General features: G+C 44.7%; 2 protein-coding genes across 3 annotated transcripts in view; both read left to right on the top strand.

Annotated features, from left to right (window-relative positions):
• Positions 1-19,249, top strand: part of LOC137430589 (phosphatidylinositol 5-phosphate 4-kinase type-2 alpha) — a 90,201-nt gene that overhangs the window by 15,848 nt on the left and 55,104 nt on the right. The gene's annotated exons all lie outside the window — the stretch shown is intronic.
• The window catches only part of LOC144892432 (uncharacterized), a 1,265-nt gene continuing 302 nt past the window's right edge, over positions 18,287-19,249 (top strand). The window contains exons 1-2 of the mRNA XM_078779200.1: positions 18,287-18,419; positions 18,558-19,249. The exon at positions 18,558-19,249 is cut by the window's right edge and continues 302 nt beyond it. Of these exons, the coding sequence (XP_078635326.1) occupies positions 18,297-18,419; positions 18,558-19,249 (815 nt within the window). The 5' untranslated portion in view covers positions 18,287-18,296. The remainder of the gene's footprint in view (positions 18,420-18,557) is intronic.

Raw genomic sequence — 19,249 nt, 5'->3', positions numbered from 1 at the left:
GAGCAGTGTACAGCATGATTCCATCCTTTAGGAGTGAAGGTACAAAATGAGAATGTGTACCAGACACTGGGTGCTTGCCACCAAGCTTGGGAAGTCTGAGCGGAGGTGAGCTTTTTCGTAGGCAGGGTATTGCATCAACCTGTGCCCTTCCTCGCATGTGCGTTAAGCGGGGGACCAGTCTACTTGCATTATCTGATGGACGTTAAAGATCCCATTCTGATGAGTAGGCGAGTTATTTCCATCACAGCACCCTCAACAAGCTCAAAATTATTGCCCTAACGAGCTTCAGCCGAACATCAGGCCTGGTCGACCAGTTTGTGACCTGGGCCAATCATACGTGCCTTATGATAATCTAACTCTATGGATATGAATTGAACAGGGCATTTTTTTTTTTTTTTTTTTTTTTTTTTTTTTTTGTATACAAGATCGAGGCTCGTGAAAGAGCGAACATTAATCACACAGAAAGACAAACCGACACATAAAACAAAACATAAACATAAAACATAACATAGGGAGCGGTAGACAAGATGGGGAGAGAGGGGGAAGGACACAAACACAACATTTGAGAGCAGGGACCGAGAGACATGGAGACATCGAGAGATCTGAGAGAGGGTGAGGGCTTTGGGGGGGGGGGGGCGTGGGAAGGGGGCAGTGGGAGAGGTATAAAACATATGGACACTGCCAGGACTTCCAGGAAAGAAGTTGGAATTTCAAACAAGGTGGATCTGGGGTGAATTAGCGGGGGTAGAAAAGATCAAGGTTTTGGATGGGGGAAGATAAGAGATGGTGGTGAACAGCTGTTTTAAAGACCTGGAGGGAGGAGTGGGATTGAAGGGAGTGAGGGAGTTTGTTCCAGAGGCGGGAGAAAAGAGGAATGAAAGAGTGAAGGTGAGCGGAGAGCCGAGATTTCGGCAGTTTAACCATCAGAGGGTTGCTGGCAGATCTTGTGCGACCTGTAGGAATATTTGGGGGACAGAGCACAGAGAGAGCTGGGGGTGCAAGGCCGGAGAGGAGTCGGTAGAAGACAGAAAGACCACCTACCTGCCTGCGGTGAGTGAGTGAAAGGCCCTCAGAGATAGCTTCATCGCGGGAGATTCCAATAATTCTGAAAGCTTTGGTTTCAACAGCGTGAAGCCGAGCTAGGTGTGAGGCAGGAGCACCGGCCCATAGGGGAGAACAGTATTCCATTGAGCTGCGGATGAAAGCCTTGTATGTGGTGAGGAGCTCAGGTGTGCCAAGGAAGGACTTCGCACGACGGAGGATGTCCAGTCGGCGACTGGCTTTGGAGGCCAGCTTGGAAATGTGGTTTTCCCAAGAAAGATCATGGCAGATAGTGAGACCCAAAATCTTGAGCGACAGAACTTCTTGGAGAGGATTGTTGAGAAAGTAGATGGGAGGGTTGTCCAGTCGATCTTTTCGGAGAGACATAGTAAGAGTGTGAGATTTGTCAGGATTGAAAGACATGTTCCACTTGTTTGACCAGTCTGTGATTTTGTCCAGGTCTTCAGAGAGTGAGGAGGCAGCAGACTGCCGATCTGAGGGAAGAGGAATGGAGCGGCAGAGAGTGGAGTCATCAGCAAAGAGATAGAGAGGATTTTCGAGAGAGTCAGAGAGATCATTGATGAAGACCAGAAAAAGCACGGGGCCCAGAACACTGCCTTGGGGAACTCCAGCCTGAACAGGAAGAGGAGATGAGAGAAACCCATTCAGGGCCACACGTTGACGACGACTAGAGAGGAAGTCCGCCAGCCATGCGTGGAGATTTCCATGGATACCAAAGGAGGAGAGTTTGGTGAGCAGAGCGGGGTGCCAGACCGTGTCGAAGGCACGTGATATGTCGAGGGAGACAGCTCTAATTTCCTGTTTGGCATTGAGGACCTCCATCCATTGTTGAGACAGCAGAAGCAGCATGTCCAGAGTAGAGTGACCTGGTCTGAAACCAAATTGATGATCAGAGATCAAGCCATTGGAGAAGAGGAAAGATTTCATATCAGAAGCAATGATGGATTCCATGACTTTGCTGATAATTGGGAGAAGGCTGATTGGTCTGTAGTTGCTAGGATCTGTTTTTGCACCTTTTTTGTGCAAAGCGGTGATGTTGGCTGATTTCCAAGCAGATGGCAGTTGACCTTGAGCAAAAGAGAGGGTGAAGAGAACAGAGAGAGGGTGAGATAGAGCAGCAGAGCAGGATTTTAGGACCCGTGGGCTGATGCCGTCGGGTCCAGTTGCAGAATCAGAGTCGAGGGTTGACAGAAACTTTTCCACCTTGTCAGGAGGAAAGGACACGGAGTCCAGAAGCAGCAGGGTACGACTGGGTATGGTGGGTACAGAGAGGGATGGGTTTGGGACACAAGATTTAGAGGCAAACACAGAGTTGAGGCATTCAGCTTTTTCACGTGCGGAGTCAGCTGTGTAGCCGTTTGAGGTAAGGGAGGGGATGGAGGGGGAACAAACACCAGAAACGGATTTGACCAGACGCCACCAGGATTTGGAAGAGGGAGACAGATAAGAGAGTTCGGTCTTGAGAACGGAGAGATATTGTTTCCTGGCTCTCCTGAGGGTGGACACACACTTGTTTCGGGCTTTGTGAAAGGAAATGAGATTTCCTTCCGTTGGATTTGCTTTCCAGGAGACGAAGGCAAGTTGTTTCTGGGCAACAGCCTCACCACAAGATTCCGTGTACCATGGACGGGAGGAAGGGTATGACAACTGAAGACGAGATGGGATAAATCTGTGCATGAGAGAGAGCAATTTACTTTGGAAGAATTCCCAGGATGAGTTGATGTCAGAGGTGGTAGAGATGGGAGACCAGTCCAGATGATTGATGGCTGCTTGAAGACCGTGCCAGTTGGCCTGAGTGAAATGCCAGACTCGTCGACGCTGAGCAGGCTCCCTGAGGATGGTCAGAGAGGATGATAATTAGGATGAGCTAATTGATATTTGATGGTAAGCCACATGCTCGTAAGATAGGATATACATGATTTTTAGATGTTTTGCGCACATTGCTAGTGTGGAAAAGGGGTGCTGTGCTAATGCTCTCAGTTGAGTGTTCAAAGTTGGTTGTTTGTCAACAACTGATATGAGTTTTTTGGCTTTGTTATGTAAACTAGGAAATGAGGTAAACAATTCATGGTATCTTTTTGGAGTTTTAAACTTGCATTATCTGAAGTTGGTTGAACATGCTTGCTTGTAGTGTAAACATGTTACAGGGGTGTGAAAATTGGTTCAATTGTCACTGGTTCTGTGCTCATCACACTAATGTTTAGTTGAATAACGTTTTGTTGATTATGGCATCCCTCTCTAGTTTCATGCTCGTCATACTGTGTCGTGTGACCAAATAACTACATCTTCATTGATTTTGGACATGGCAGCTTGCCAGCTTTTAACAACGGCTTTCTTGCTTTGCAAGAAATGGGTGAGTTGCTTGAAGGATGAAGTGGGACAAATCGTTGTCGACCCAGATGGAATTAAAGGAAGATGGAAAAGATATATGGAAATGCTGTTGAATACAGAGAATGAATGGGATGGCAACATAGAGAGTAACCCAGTTTTAGGACCGGCAGAAAAGATAACTGAGAAGGTAGTTGAGGAAGCGATAAAAGCAATGAAGAGTGGAAAAGCGGGAGGGCCGACGGGAGTTGTGGGAGATATGTTGAAGGCAGCAGGAAGTTGGGGTGTGAAGAGAATGACAGAGATCTGTAATCTGGTGGTGAAAGAAGGCCGCATTCCAGTGGATTGGGAACTGAGTACCCTCGTCCCTCTATACAAGGGGAAAGGTGACCCTCTGGAGTGTGGCTCGTACCGAGCGATAAAGTTATTGGAGCATGGAATGAAGGTATTGGAAAGGGTGTTGGAGAGGAGGATAAGGAAGAAAGTGAAGATCGACGAAATGCAGTTTGGATTTATGCCAGGAAGAGGAACGACAGATGCGCTTTTCATTGTGAGGCAGTTGCAGGAGAAATACATGGATAAGAGGAAGAAGTTGTTTTTTGGGTTTGTTGATCTGGAGAAAGCATTCGATAGGGTTAGACGCAAAGTATTGACATGGGCATTGAGGAAGTTAGGAGTGGAGGAATGGTTGATCAGAGTGGTGATGGCAATGTACAAAAGAGCACGCACAGCTGTAAGGACGAAGGACGGGAACAGTGGTGAGTTTGAGGTGAAGGTGGGAGTGCATCAGGGGTCTGTACTAAGTCCACTACTATTTGTAGCTGTGATGGAGGTGCTGGCTCAGACCGTAAAGGAGGGTTTACCGTGGGAGTTGTTGTATGCAGATGATCTGGTGTTGATTGCGGAAAGTATGGATGGACTGAAGGAAAAGATGAACAAGTGGAAGGAATGTATGGAGACAAAAGGTCTGGAGGTGAATATCGGAAAGACAAAGGTGATGGCAAGTGGTAAAGCATGTGGTGAGGTGGAAAGAACTGGGAAGTGGCCGTGTGCTGTGTGCAGGAAGGGTGTCGGAGTGAACTCCATTCAATGTACAATGTGTGCTGAGTGGGTTCATCAAAAATGTAGTGGTCTGAGAGGGTCATTAACCAGTGTGGCAGCTACATTCAAATGTAAGGTGTGCACAGAGGGAGCTGCAGATGGAGGAAATGTTGAGTTGGATCTTGGAGACGGCGTGAAGCTGGAAGGTGTGAAAACATTTTGCTACCTCGGAGACATGCTGAATGGAGAAGGTGGATCAGACTCGGCAACGGTTGCTCGAGTGAGATGTGCATGGAAGAAGTTTCGGGAACTGAGTGGCGTGCTGATGAGGAGGAGAGTGTCGCTGAAGCTGAAGGGAAAGGTGTATGCTGCATGTGTGAGAAGTGTTATGATTTATGGGAGCGAGACATGGGTAATGAACGTAGAGCAGCAACGAAGGCTGGAAAGGGTGGAAATGCGAATGGTTCGATGGATGTGCGGAGTATCGTTGAGAGAGAGGAAGACAAATGATGAATTGCGAAAGATGATGGGAATATTGCCTGTGATTGATGCTGTGAAGAGGAACAGGTTGAGATGGTTTGGTCATGTATTGAGGAAGGATGAAAGTGACTGGTTGAGAAGAGTGATGGAAGTTAATGTAGAAGGAAGTAGAGGACGGGGAAGACCGAGAAAGACTTGGCTAAAGATGGTGGAAGAAGAAATGCGGGCAAGGGGGTTAACAAGGAGAGATGCAGAAAATAGGGCAAAATGGAGAAGATTGTCATGGGGACCGCAAGGCTAACCCCCGCTCTAGCAGGGAACATGGCCTTAAAATGCATGTTGTTGTTGTTGTTGTTTCTTGCTTTGCAAATTGTATTGTTCAATTGGACTGGGCCGTCATCATGTTTGACACAGTTTCTGCGAAACTCTATTGCAGTTATAAAATTTCCAACAACTCCCTTTCTCAATTTTGAATATTAACTTTGAACAGTAAAATGTCAATGAATTGACACCATTAGTCACGCAAGTGCTATCATTTCCTTTGGCAGAGGAGAGGGTATTGCATTTTGACCCGTTTGATTGTTTGCTTGTCTGTCCGCACAGAACGATGTTGAATAATTACATCAGACCCCTATACTGCATACTTTTAGACCACTCCCCTTCCCCCAAGACCCTTTAGAGTTTAGACCTTCACACCTTTCAGACTTTTTAATACCCTGTGGACACCTTTGACCTTTCTACCCTTTCTCGATGTTTTAAGACCCTTTAAACCCCTCCATACAATTCCGACCCTTTACACCTTAAATTAGACCCCTTCGACCTTTTAAGACCATTTAGATCATTTTGACCATTTTCAGACCTTTTCCATTTGACTTTTCAACTTTTCAGACTTTTGACGTTTACACATTTACAACTGGACCATTCAGACCTTTCATTTGCAATCAACGACCTTTCATTTAGTAAATCCTTCCATTTTGTTGTCGCACAAAATACATCACATCACAAAACAAGTCCTGGTGAGGCTCTGCAATCTCCGATTGCTCTTTGTAGTTTTACATTGTAATGCAATGGGCAACAAGTACCTGTGTTTCCACATAGGGGCCATCTGCATATGATTGATGAGTTTTTTTTCCTTCGTCATTATATACATTACATAAATTTATATTGAAAAAGAAAAACCAAACATTTGGCATATGTTGGACGATTGTATCTTGCTCTGAGAACTTGAATGGCTTACCTTGGGGTTAAGTTATTGCCCATTTTTGCCCCCCCCTGCACTGCGGAGCGAAAGGGGGACTATGGTTTTCCCCTCTGTGCATGCGTGCATGCGTGCGTGCATGCGTGCGTGCATGCGTGCGTGCATACGTGCGTGCATACGTGCGTGCGTAAGCGAAGGACCAAATTATAATTTGATGTGTGGGTGCAACCCACGTCAAAATCCAAGATGGTCGCCGCCATGTATGTCTGAACCTTGTGAGTGGAATATCTTGAAAAATAAGCGAAGTACCAACTTCTAATCTGGTGTGTGGGTGTATCTAGGCATAAGGAAGAACGCTATTGAAAATTGGGTCGCCACGTCAAAATCCAAAATGGCCGCCTTGCGTCTTCCACTTTGTCAACTCGTATCACTTCACCGACGGGGGACCTAGGCGTAACGCTTGTTTTCTCTAATTGTTACCCCTTCGTCCCACATCCCAAAATTATGATCAATTGAGCATGCTGATGTTGTTGGAGTATTTAAAATTATGTAATACATGTACCAAGATTGTTGAAGTTGAAAATTTAATTGTGAGACTCGTGCTCACGTACTCGCAACACTTGTGATGGCTTTATGATGTCATAATTTAATGTCACTTTCTGATGCCTGTCCTAATGCCAGATAGTCACTTGCTGGAGTTGTCACACTGAGTGATTGTTTGTCGGACAGCTGGAGGCCACTTGTCTTTGACAAACCATGGTAACTGGCTAATCTCCTTTGTGGCTGTATCAGGGTTCACATTAGGATTTTAAAAAATCATGATACATAGGGTCATAAAATGTGACATTAAACCCACAGAAGTGTGTCAAACAACATAGGCCATCGGAATAGTTTTAACTACCTTTTAAGCATGTATGGTATGTTATGTGGATAAACTGGATTATGTAATGTTGTGTATTTTTACACATGTCCCTTCCATAATGATACGCATGCCTTGGTTTTTCTGTTGTTGGTGTAAAGGTCAGCAAGAGTGCGTCGTTTAGGCAGGAGTCCACAGAGAAGATGTTTCGTCGTTCTTGGCTTCATGCCAGTCACATAGTGTGTTATCAGCTCTGTCATTTAAGCCTCACTCCTGCATCAGCACTCTGCAATGGCCAACACCGGTTCCCAAGCAGTTATGACACTGCCAAGTAGGCCATTAGTCTTTATCAGGGTACATATCACCCGTTTTTGTTTTAACTAGCCGTTTTAGTGGCTGAACTCTACAAGTAAATGGTTTGACAAAATGGTGGTTGATCTGTCAGGTAAACCAAGTTGGCAAATGGAGAACATGTTGCCATAGATTGAAAAACATCTGCCAATTGGATAAATCTTTGAAGGTGGGTCATGGAGGTCACTTGCAAGGATGTTGATGACCTCCATAATCGGTCTGTCTCGGATAGACAAATCGTTGACAAAAACCATTCGGGTCAGAGGTCCCGTTCGGTAAAAATTCTCTTACTGTGTTAACTTGTAAACCGGTGATCGGATTTTGACCAAATTTGGTACAACTATATACTGTGCTGAAAAGATCAACTGATTAGATTTTGACATCAAAGGTCTGAGGTCATGTCAGGTAAAACGTGATACTTGAGAACAGCTGAAGAGATTGAAATCAAACCTGGTACAAGCATGTATAATGTAATAATGTGGGCGGAGGCATATCGTTCGATGTCGCGACGTTGAAGTGTGCCGTTCTGGTTTATTATTGTCCCCCGTCGCACCGCTGGGCGAAAGGGGGACTATGGTTTTTCCCTCCGTCCGTGTGTGCGTCCATGCGTGCGTGCGTAAGCGAAGGACCGAATTCTAATTTGGTGTGTGGTTGCAACTAGGCATATGGAAGAACGCTATTGAAAATTGGGTCGCCACGTCAAAATCCAAGATGGCCGCCACCATATATATATGTCAACCTTGTGAGCGAAATATCTTGAAAAATAAACGAACTACTAACTTCTAATCTGGTGTGTGGGTGTATCTATGCATAAGGAAGAACGCTATTGAAAATTGGGTCGCCACGTCAAAATCCACGATGGCCGCGGCCATGTACGTCTGAACCTTGTGAGCGGAATATCTTTAAAAATAAGCGAAGTACCAACTTCTAATCTGGTTTTTATTAATCCATCCCCTGTGCAGCAGACACAGACACAGACACAGACACAGACACAGACACAGGCACAGGCACGTAATAAATTATGTACGATTGAAATGTGCCTTTTAACTATAGACTGCTGAGACCCCTTCGACCTTTGAAGACCCCAAAAGTCCCTGAGGACCCAAAGGACTCGGATGACCCAAAAGTCCTTGAGGACCCAAAAGATCCCAAAGATCCAAAAGTCCCTGATGACCCAAAAGACCCAGAGAACCCAAAAGATCCTCGAGTCCCGCAGGCAGCCATGCTACAAGGCAGTCAAGACCAATGTAAATTTGGTCCAATGGATCAATGGGCCCCCTAGTAATATATATGCTGTTGTTACCATAAAGACTAATGTAGGTGCAATCATCTTTCCCTTCAGTTAGCGTAAATGTCCACAATGTCCACAATGTACTCTGGAATCAGCTTCGTAGTTAAATCACCTTCTATGTGAAGAAGAGCTAGTGACGAAAATCTTTCTTCTCCCATGGTTGAGGACAACCGGTTTCTAATCCGTCTCATTGCAGAAAAGCTCCGTTCTGAAGTGGCTGTCCCGACTGGCAATGTGAGAGGTAACTGAATGAGTTTGTAATAGTTTGGGCACATTCTGAGACGATTATTTTTGAAGTCTCCAAAGGGTAACAACAGATTCTGTACTGGTAAAAAGGTCAATTTCTGCAGCTGCAAGCTGAGTATTTATTTTGAGTGTCTGCATATTTCTGCAAGAGTGGATGTGGATAAATGACATTTTTGTGACATCTTAGCACTGAGTCACATGCTTCAGCAATTTCCATTGATTATTTTGAGAATAGTCTCTAACTCTGCTGTTATGGCATCCAAAACAGGAATGTACAACTGCTGATGCGACCTGTTTTTTGTTTTTTTTGAGGTTGGGTTATACAGTAGCAGGTGTTTCATATGTATTTGTTGCCTCTTCCACATGCTCTCTTTGACCTAAAGTTGTTAATCTCATTTGAAAAAGGATGCAGCCAATCACATCACTCTATGCAAATACCGTGATATCTGCCGTGACTGGGGGAAGAAGTTGACACACTTGGGTTCCATCTCGCTTTGTGACTCGCATTTAAATACGGGATGTTTAAAAAAAAATCTTAATTGTAAACTACTGAAAAACAAATAAATGAGGGGCATTGCCCCCCCCCCCCTCCCCAATGCCCCACCCAAAATCCGCCAATAATACCACATGCCTTTCAGGTTGTGGAACCCTGTTGAGTTTGTTAAGATTAATTATTATTATTATTAATATTATTATTATTTATTTTTTTCTTTCTTATTCTTCCGCCATTTTTTGACTTTTGTTTTTTCTTTTAAAGTAATTTTCTCTGTAACCGTTGGTCCGATTGGCACAAAATTTTCACCAGAGCACCGCCTCCTGTATAAATTATTTAATAATTATGACCACATGTCACGTGATATGGACACCATCTTGGAAAAACTGGAATACTTTGCACCTCAATATCTCTGAAACCGCTCCATGGACAAAATTGAAACATGGCTCATTGCAAAGTAATCCCCATGGGGAATAACATATGTTAATGAAGATGTCATCGGTGCCTTTATTATGACGTTATAATTCGACAAGTGGAACACTTTATCCGATCAGTATGAAAATTATTGAGCGTGATCTATGCAAAAATTGTATGGGAGAATTAAATTGACGACATCGGTTACGTGGTTTGGTAGCCATATTTTTTTTAACATAAAATCCTTCACAACTCTTCTTCATAATGGCTGAACAGATCGAGGCAAAACTTTACAGGCATGATTGACTATCCACGATGAACAAAAAGTTCCCTGGCCATGACGTCATAAGTCACATGGTTTGGCAGCTATGATTTTTAAAAAAGAATAAACTCTTAAAAAGCAACTCCTCCAGAACAGCTGTACAGATCGAGTGGAAACTTCACACACACGTTTCCCATGTCTTGGGGATACCGTGGTGTCCACAAATAATTAATAGGTCACATGCTCTGGCAGACATATTGGATTGAACGAAAATCTGAAATCTTTCTCTTGAACTGCTTCATCGATCGACGTGAAGCTTCACAATTACGATCTCGCAGTCATGGGGAATGTGTTTTTAATTTCATCTTGATCGGAAGCAATGTCTGGCAGCAATCATAATTGTTTTTTAATCTGGGTTCTTTTGAATTTTTTTTTTAATAAGGCTCACTTGGCTGCACCTGGATGGGCTTGAGGGTAGAGAAGTAGCTGCTGAAACCCAAGGACTGGTTGCATAAAGCATACTTAAGGAAATATTGGAGTATTTACTTGAATATTTCCTCAAGTTTCCCTTGAAGGACATCATTAATTTGAGGATCATTGCACATTCGAATATTCCTTAAGTTTTTCCTTAAAACCTTCCTTGAACTCATGGGTGCACCCCTCATCCCTACCCTTGTTACTTCATGTTCAAGGTATTTAGATACCAATTCAATTGACAATGATACCCCAGGAAAAAGGGTCAACTGTGTATGTCATAAATAGATTGAATGTGCCGTGTTACTCGGCTCGTCAAGGGGAATACACGTTAAAATTTCAACGTGATCGGTTGCATGGTCTGGCAGCCAGAATATTGTAGTTATTTGAAGAAACCACCTTGCCATTTTACCTTTTCCAGAATGGCTTTACAAGATTAATGTGAAACTTCACGCAGATGATCGAGTGTTTCAAAATATAGTTTGACAATTTTAACGTCAACAGTCACATGATCTGGCAGCCATTTTAAAAATAGATTTAGAATCTGAGGTTTTTTATATATATATATATATATATATATATATATATATATATATATATATATATATATATATATATATACATATATACATATATATATATATACATATATATATATATATATATATATATATACAGTATATACAGTCATATATATATATACACAGTCACGTGAAAAAGTAAGTACACCCCATGTAAAGTTTTGACTTTTTCAACATATTTCAACATACAGCTATTTGATCTTCATTTCAACAATATTGGTAGAAAAGGTGATATAATATAATGTTACGAATTTGGGTAGTGATATATGTAGAGCAGAGTAGATCTGAGTAGGTACCATGCTTCGTGTGTCGCGGTAAGGAACACTACCTGTAATAAGTCCATGTGTAGGCGTTTTTTCGGTTAAGGTGTATAATTGTGGATCTACCAGGAGATTCGTGTGTTAGGTAGTGTTGGGCGGGGTTAATGAGTAGAGCCCTTGTATGTCTCACCTGGTAACCAAACCTTTGTCCCTTATGGCACTACAGACCACATAGACACTTGGTTAGAATCCCTTAGTACAACATTAATGACGCCCTTCCCCCTGACATGACTTAGGAAGAAATCGGGCTAGAACACCGCCACACGGCCACCACCATTTGCACCTCCGAGAGGCCTACCCGCCTCGCATAGCACGTGCTATAACACAAGGAGCGGGAGTGAGAGTGACGCAGTCTGCGTGCACCGGGGTGAGCTGACGAGTCGGTGGAGGCTCTGATTGGCAGAGCAGTGCGCCAATGCGGACGTCACTGGCCGGAGATATTAGCGGAGGCCAGACGCCATTTCGAGTAGTTCAGATATGATCCCGAGTTAGTGTGCACAGAGAGTTCGAGTCACGAGTTGGTTTTGAGTTGAGACAAGTTCACTCCTGGCCCCTGGGAGTTCAGTAGAGAGTGACATTCCTGAGTCGTGAGCAGTTGGATTCGTGGTTGAGAGTTGGTTTTGCAGTGCGCAGTTGGCAGTGAGCAGTTGAGAAGCGAGTTGGAAGGATGGGGCGTGCAGACACACCTGCGTTCTCTCTGTTCCTGTCTTTTCGTGCTTCGTGTGAGGATCGACCACATGTGAGGCCGCTGGCCTGCGTTGGGTGCTTTGGAGCTTGGTGCACGGACCCCATGGGCGGCGAGAGGATTGGAGCTTGGAGCGAGGCCTCGTGGGTACATCGGGGCCGAACGGAGCCGCGTGTTGGACGGCAGCCACCAAGACGACAAGGACGAGATAAGGCCGTATCCGCGAATCCACTTTAAATAAAAGACGTGTTATTTTCGTATTCATCTCCCTCGTCTCGTGTTTGAAATCTGTTGTGCGTGGGATCCCAATTTAGTACCTTATTTTACTACCGGCGCGTGCTTTCACTGTCTTTGCTTTTCCTCAATAAACCCTTGCATTATTTTTGTACATATATCTGAACGCAGTTTACCAGGTGGTTGATTTCAATAGTTAAGGCTGCAGGGACTTTCGCCGCTTCCCTCCATTCCACGCGCTTAGGGGCTTTAGGTTTTGGAATCCGCCATTGAGTTTCCGCCTCGGAGTTAAAGCCTTCGTGATTGGCATCCGCGATATTAATTTCGGCGGTTGCACGACAATAACAAATATCATGAAACATTTACATTTTGTAGTCTATTGTATAATTTAAATAAATATAAATGCAAATTTCGCATGTGGAAAAAGTAAGTACTGATGTACCGGCCTGTACCGTCCTGTACCGGCCTGATATGGCGGCCCACACCATCACACTTGGGCCACCCCACCTGTTGGCTTGACGCACGCAACAATCGGCATATATCGCTCGCCAGTTCTTCTCCAGACACGCTCACACCCATCAGGACTGTCCACACAGAACCTTGACTCATCGCTTCAAGCGACCTCGTTCCACTGCGCCAAGGTCCACCGCTGATGCTGCTGGCACCATCTGTCGGTTGCGGCGATGGGCAGCCGTCATCACGGGGCCTCTGTATGGTCTTCTGGCAGTCAGACCATAGTCATGCAGTCGTCTTCGTGCAGTATCATTGGAGATCCGTGGGTTTGCACGCCCCGGAGTTTCTGCCGCAGTGCGGGATGCTGGACGGAATTGATCCCGCAGGTGACTTCAGACCATCTGCCTGTCCTGCCTTGCAGTGGTGACTCTTGGCCTCCCTGATCGAGGTCTGTCATCTGCAGAGTTGTGGAGGGTGTCTCTGTCCACCAGGGCTGATATCGTCTGGTGTGAACAGCCAAGGCGACGTGCCTCAGTCCGCTTTGCAGCATGCCCAGGGCATGCTGCCGTTGATCCCTTGACAATCGTGGCATGTTGATTGAAATGCCCATTTTGCACTGGCCTTTTTAAAGCCAATATCAAGACATCACGTGCAGCTCATTAAAATCATCCCGTACCCCTTGGCTAATCACTGACAGTCAAAATGGCTGTTCAACAGCTGTGCTATGAAGTGACTATTGAAGGTTCAAGTGACCATCCGAGACCGTTTTGTCTGACAGTGAGGACACTATTGTCCACAAATAGGTTCACACATTTACTACACGCAGTGTTATTGTTGATATTTAAAGGTTTCAAAGGTGGTAAGTTTCTTTTGCGTTTCAGTATATATATATATATGTATATGTATATATATACAGTCACGTGAAAAAGTCAGTACACCCCATGTAAAGTTTTGACTTTTTCAACATATTTCAACATACAGCTATTTGATGTTTATTTCAACAATATTGATAGATAAAGGTGATATAATATAACAAATATCATGAAACATTTACATTTTGTAGTCCATTGTATAACTTAAATAAACATAAATGCAAATTTCGCATGTGGAAAAAGTAAGTACACCCTTGGCTCTAATAGGTGGTATTGTCCCCTTTGGCAGAAACTACCTCAAGTCGGCGTTTCTTATAACTGCCTACCACTCTCTGACATCGACTGGGAGAAATTTTTGCCCACTCCTCCATGCAGAATTCTTTCAGCTGTGGGATGTTTGAGGGGTTTCTTGCATGCACAGCTGGTTTCAAATCCCCCCACAACATCTCGATGGGATTTCGATCCGGGCTTTGACTTGGCCATTCCAGAACCCTCCATTTCTTTCTTTTCAGCCATTCCTTGGTGGATTTACTGGTATGTTTAGGGTCATTGTCATGTTGCAAGGTCCACCTTCGGTTGAGCTTCAACTTTCCGAGAGATGGCCTCACATTATCCTCAAGCACCCTCTGGTACAATGAAGAATTCATAGTGGATTCTATGATGGTGAGCTGCCCAGGCCCTGATGCAGCAAAGCTGCCCCAAACCATAATATTTCCACCACAATGCTTTACAGTTGGTATCAGGTTCTTGTGGCCAAATGCTGTCTTTGGTTTTCGCCAAACATGTCTTCTGGTACTGTGGCCAAATATCTCTAACTTTGACTCATCTGTCCAGAGCACATTGTTCCAGAAGTGCTGGTCTTTGCCTCGGTGTTCTTTGGCAAACTTTAGTCTGGCCCTGATGTTCTTTCTGGACAGCAAAGGTTTCCTCCTGGCACACCTCCCATGTAGGTCAAATTTGTGCAGCCTCTTTCTAATGGTAGACTCGTGCACTTTGACATTAACCGTGGCAAGAGCTACCTGTAGGTCCCGTGATGACATTCTGGGGTTCTTAGAGACTTCTTTCAGCATCTTGCGGTCTGCTCTCGGGCTGAACTTGCTGGGGCGGCCTGGCCTGAACAAGTTGGCAGTTGTTTGGAATCTTCTCCACTTGTAGATGATCTTCCGGACAGACGAATGATTGATTTCAAATTGTTTGGAGATCTTTTTAAATCCCTTCCCAGACTCGTAGGCATCTATAACCTTCTTTCTGAAGGCCTCAGAGAGCTCTTTTGATCGAGGCATGGTGATGCCGCACACTTCAACAACAAAGAGCAAACCAAACTAAATGTCTGAGGTTTAAATAAGACAGGTTCCTCCAAGATCCTCTCCAACGATGTTCTAATCATTTGCACCTGAGCTGGTGCACCTGATTCTAATTTTAGGTATTTGAAGTAGTGATAAATGTATAGTCTAGTAGGAAGACTAGGTCCCCCTGCACCCCCCGGAGATATACTTCTAATCAGTGTTTCTAGATTGGAAAAAATGTGTAGAAAATGACTAGCTATGGCCCCAAGCTGAAAAAATGTCCCACATACCATTTTTATGCAAATTACTGCTGCCATTATCAAAAAAACGATTTTTGACATATCTCAGCCAATATTGCAGATAATTGAAAAATGAAGGTGTCTAGACCCATGTTTTGAAGGGCATAGATCATGATAGAACTATTCATAACATGATTACATGTGTCTATGGTATACTAGTATGCATATTAATGCTGTAATTACAAAATAATCAGTTTTACAAATGATAAGGATACGTTAATACTGCAGATAACTTAACATGGTACATAAGGGGTCTAAACCCAGGTATTTTCAAGGTTAAATGTCAACAAGATGCTCCTGAGTCTTGCATAGGGGCGGGACATTGGCAGTAACATTGGTACCACTCAACTTTTCTTCCCACCATTGACTTTGTATTGCGAGAGATTTTCACTTGCTTATTTAAAGGTTTCTCACCCAGCCCACGTAAAATCTACCAACTCCTGCTGTTAACTCCCAAACATATTTTTTTATGTTATCCAATCACAGTGCAGAAATGACAGACTAGAGATCCAAATTAGTGCTGCTATAGCTGCCATTTTACATTTCCATCCATGTAACATGCGCGCTCGCGCGCTCGTATCAATTGGTAATGTCGCGCGCTCGTATCAATTGGTAACGTTGATGTTATTGAATACCTCAGTTGAAAGTTCAGTCTTCCATTCCATCTGTGTGTTGTTCTTGGTATTCATCCTCCAATCTAGCCAGGTAAGATGCTAACTATAATGTTACTCACACTCTTGACTTCAGTTTCTGCATGAAATCATAAACAGGCAGAATAACAGCTGAGCCAGCTAGCACCATGTTAGCTAACGTTAAAGCTAGCCTCATCTATGTACAGTATGTTCCTAATGTCGGTGTAACTTAAACTTTTGTTAATGCCAAACATGAGACATATCTGTTGACTTCTGTATATGAATTGAACCAGAAAGAGGCACGACAGCTGAGCTAGCTACAGTAACTTAGCACAATGTTTCATTGGCCTAGATAGCTAACGTTAGTGTGGAAGAATTTAGATGTTTTAGCTATTAGCACTTTTGATGCCACTAAACATGGTTTAGTCAGCTAAAAAGTACCCTAGTGTAGAACATGACTCAGAACCTCTGTTACCTCACTGAAAACTCAGAGCCTCCTTTCACAGGCACTTTTAACATCATTCGTGATTTCTTATTTGTCATTTAACAGTGATGGTAGACATCGACAGCAAGCATGCCCAAAAGAAAACGGAGTGTAGAACCTGCAGCCCAAAGCTCTCCTCCTACATGCATCCTTCATGTACCATCCATGTCTGATCATGGGGATTTCACGCCCCTCCGTAAAATTAAAGGATCTGCTTCAGAAAAACTGCAACTGCTTCAAAAGATCCGGGATAGACGTCTCAACCAACCGCATGACTCCCCATGTCGTATGCAATCAGTATGTGATCAGATCCCGGCAACTCTTCCTGATGACCTAGAAAGAGTAGGATATCACAGCAAGTGTTATAAGCACTTTGTCCGCCACTTTCATCGTCTGGGAGATGATACAGAACCAGGGCCATCAACCTCATCATGGCATCACTCTCCTCGTAAACCAGGAGGTTCTGCTGAACCCATCTTCCCGCCAGAGTGTATATTTTGTGAGAAAGTTGAGACCAAAGATGCTCATCGCAATACTGAGAGGCCTACAACCTTCCCATCCTTTAAAAACAAAGAAAATGCATGGGAGCAAATCGAAACACGGGCTGAGAAAATGGGTCTCTATCGACTCCATCGAAAGGTGAAAAACAAAGACCTCTTTGCATGTGAGGCCAAACACCATCCGTCATGTTTTAAAGCTTTCCGCACAGCATTCTACAACTATGAGCGTGCGATTCACAGAGCCGAAGCACCAAAGGAGCAGGCTTGCATGTCAGCCGCCCATGAAAAGGCATTCAACTCAGTACTGGAACACATTCAAACCCAGGTCATCCAGCAGAATAAAGTTCTACAGCTTTCTTCCTTGCGCTTGCTCTATGTCGAGGAACTGAAACTGAATGGATATGAGAACTCAAATTATCGGTCAGAGAAACTACTGAAACGCCTACAGAATGACCCAATCAAGGAGCATATCCACTTCACGAAGGTTGATCATGACAAATGTGATGTCATTTCTTTCTGGCTTGTGCACAGCTCAAACATAACAGTTTCCAATGCTCTCGCACGAGCATTCACACTCGGAAGCACAAACAAGAACCAAAATGTTGCCCTCCAACTTCGCCAGGGTATTCTACAGGCTTTCAGAGAGTGTAAAGACCAACCATGGCCACCAACAGCTGAAGACATGGAGCTCAATCCTGAAGACATCCTACCTCCAGACCTTGTCCGCTTTCTCAGCGTGCTAATGACTGGCAAGGAGGGCATCGAGACAGAAAAGGTGAAGCGTCTGGTCTTCTCCATTGGACAAGATCTGTGCCGTGCAGTGTCAGATGGAAAATGGAAGTTACCAAAGCACATTCTCCTCTGTGTGACTGTAAGGCACCTGTTCCGAAGCAAACAGCTCACCACAATACTACACAGGCTTGGACACTCTGAGAGCTACGATTTCGCCTTGGAGTTGGAAACTGCTCTCGCCAAGGTCCTGGATGAAGTCTCAACTTATCGTACACCACAAATTGTGACAGGAGAGGGCAACCTTGTATTCCACTGTGAGTGGGACAACTTGAATAAAACCACTACCAGTGTGCACGGCAGCAACATTGTAAACAGTGCTGGAGGAATCATGGTGCAGGAGGTCAAGCCCGGGTTCGAGAGCAGCAAGGACCGAATGCTACCTACCATCAATAGGTCACAACAGCGTAGCCTGAAGGTCGACACACCAAAAACTCTCCCACCCTTGCACTTTACTCGCGTTGGCCCGAAGTTCCCTGAAGGCTCATCATTCACACCGCCAGCAGAGAATGACACAGTCTATGCCACTACGATGCAAGAGTACTACATCTGGCTCTTCATCAGATACATCGGAAGCTGTGGCCTGCAGCCTGTGCCTGGGCTAGGGGGTTTCACCTCTGCAACAACCTCTGTTCCTTGCAAATGACGACAACAAAAAGCAGATGTGCCAGCTTCTTCTGAAAGTGTGGAGTGGACAAGAGGCAGCTACCAGGCTGGAGAGAACAGAGATGGCTGTGCTGATCGTGGAGGGGAAGGCCCACCAACTTGCCTCAACGAATGGCAAGGTAAAATTGAAAGCCCTTCGTGAATGGCGATTCAATTTGTAATTTTTCCTGAAAAAAAGGTGATTACCTGTGATGTTTGTCTAGATCTGAAACTGGCAGTGACTGGTGATTGAAATGCGGTGCCTTTTTGTGTTTCAGGTCGAGGTACGTGAACTCCCCACGATCTACAGCAACCAGGAAGAGACTGATACCAGGGTGGTTCTGTACCTCCATCATGCTGCTACCATCGGATACAAGAACGCTGTAGTCAGAACACCGGACACAGACATCCTCCTGATCCTGCTCCACCATGCCCACAACATCAAGCTGACGGTGTACCTGGATACAGGGTCAGGGAAGCATCGCCAACTTGTCAACGTCTCTGAGCTGGCAGAATCCCTGGGAGAGGACTACTGTGCCACTCTCCTGGGGTACTATGTGTTCAGCGGAGAAGACTGCACCAGTGCCTTCAAAGGGAAGGGAAAAGTCGGGCCCTTGAAAAAGCTGGAGAAGAATCCCAGGTTTCACAGGGCATTCGGTGAACTGGGTGACAACTGGGATGCCAACCCTGAGGTGGAGAGGCAGTTAGAAAAATTCACCTGTGTGATGTACGGCCAGAGTCGCGAGTCATCAGTGGACATTGTCCGTGCCAAGCTGCTACGAAAAATGGTGGGAGAGGACAAGACCCTCACATCCAAGTCCAAGGTTGATCTGGCTCGCCTTCCTCCATGCCAGTCTGCCCTGAAGCCGCACATCCAGCGTGTGAACCACCGCGTAGCATTGTACAAAAGAGCCGATCAACCTATCATCGAAAAGCCAAAACCTTATGAGGAGCAAGGATGGATAAGGAC

This window comes from Myxine glutinosa, chromosome 1, assembly GCF_964187855.1.
Source record: "Myxine glutinosa chromosome 1, kmMyxGlut1.1, whole genome shotgun sequence".
NCBI lineage: Eukaryota > Metazoa > Chordata > Myxini > Myxiniformes > Myxinidae > Myxine > Myxine glutinosa.
Note: the sequence above shows the minus strand (reverse complement) of the source record. Positions and strands in the feature narration are given on the sequence as shown.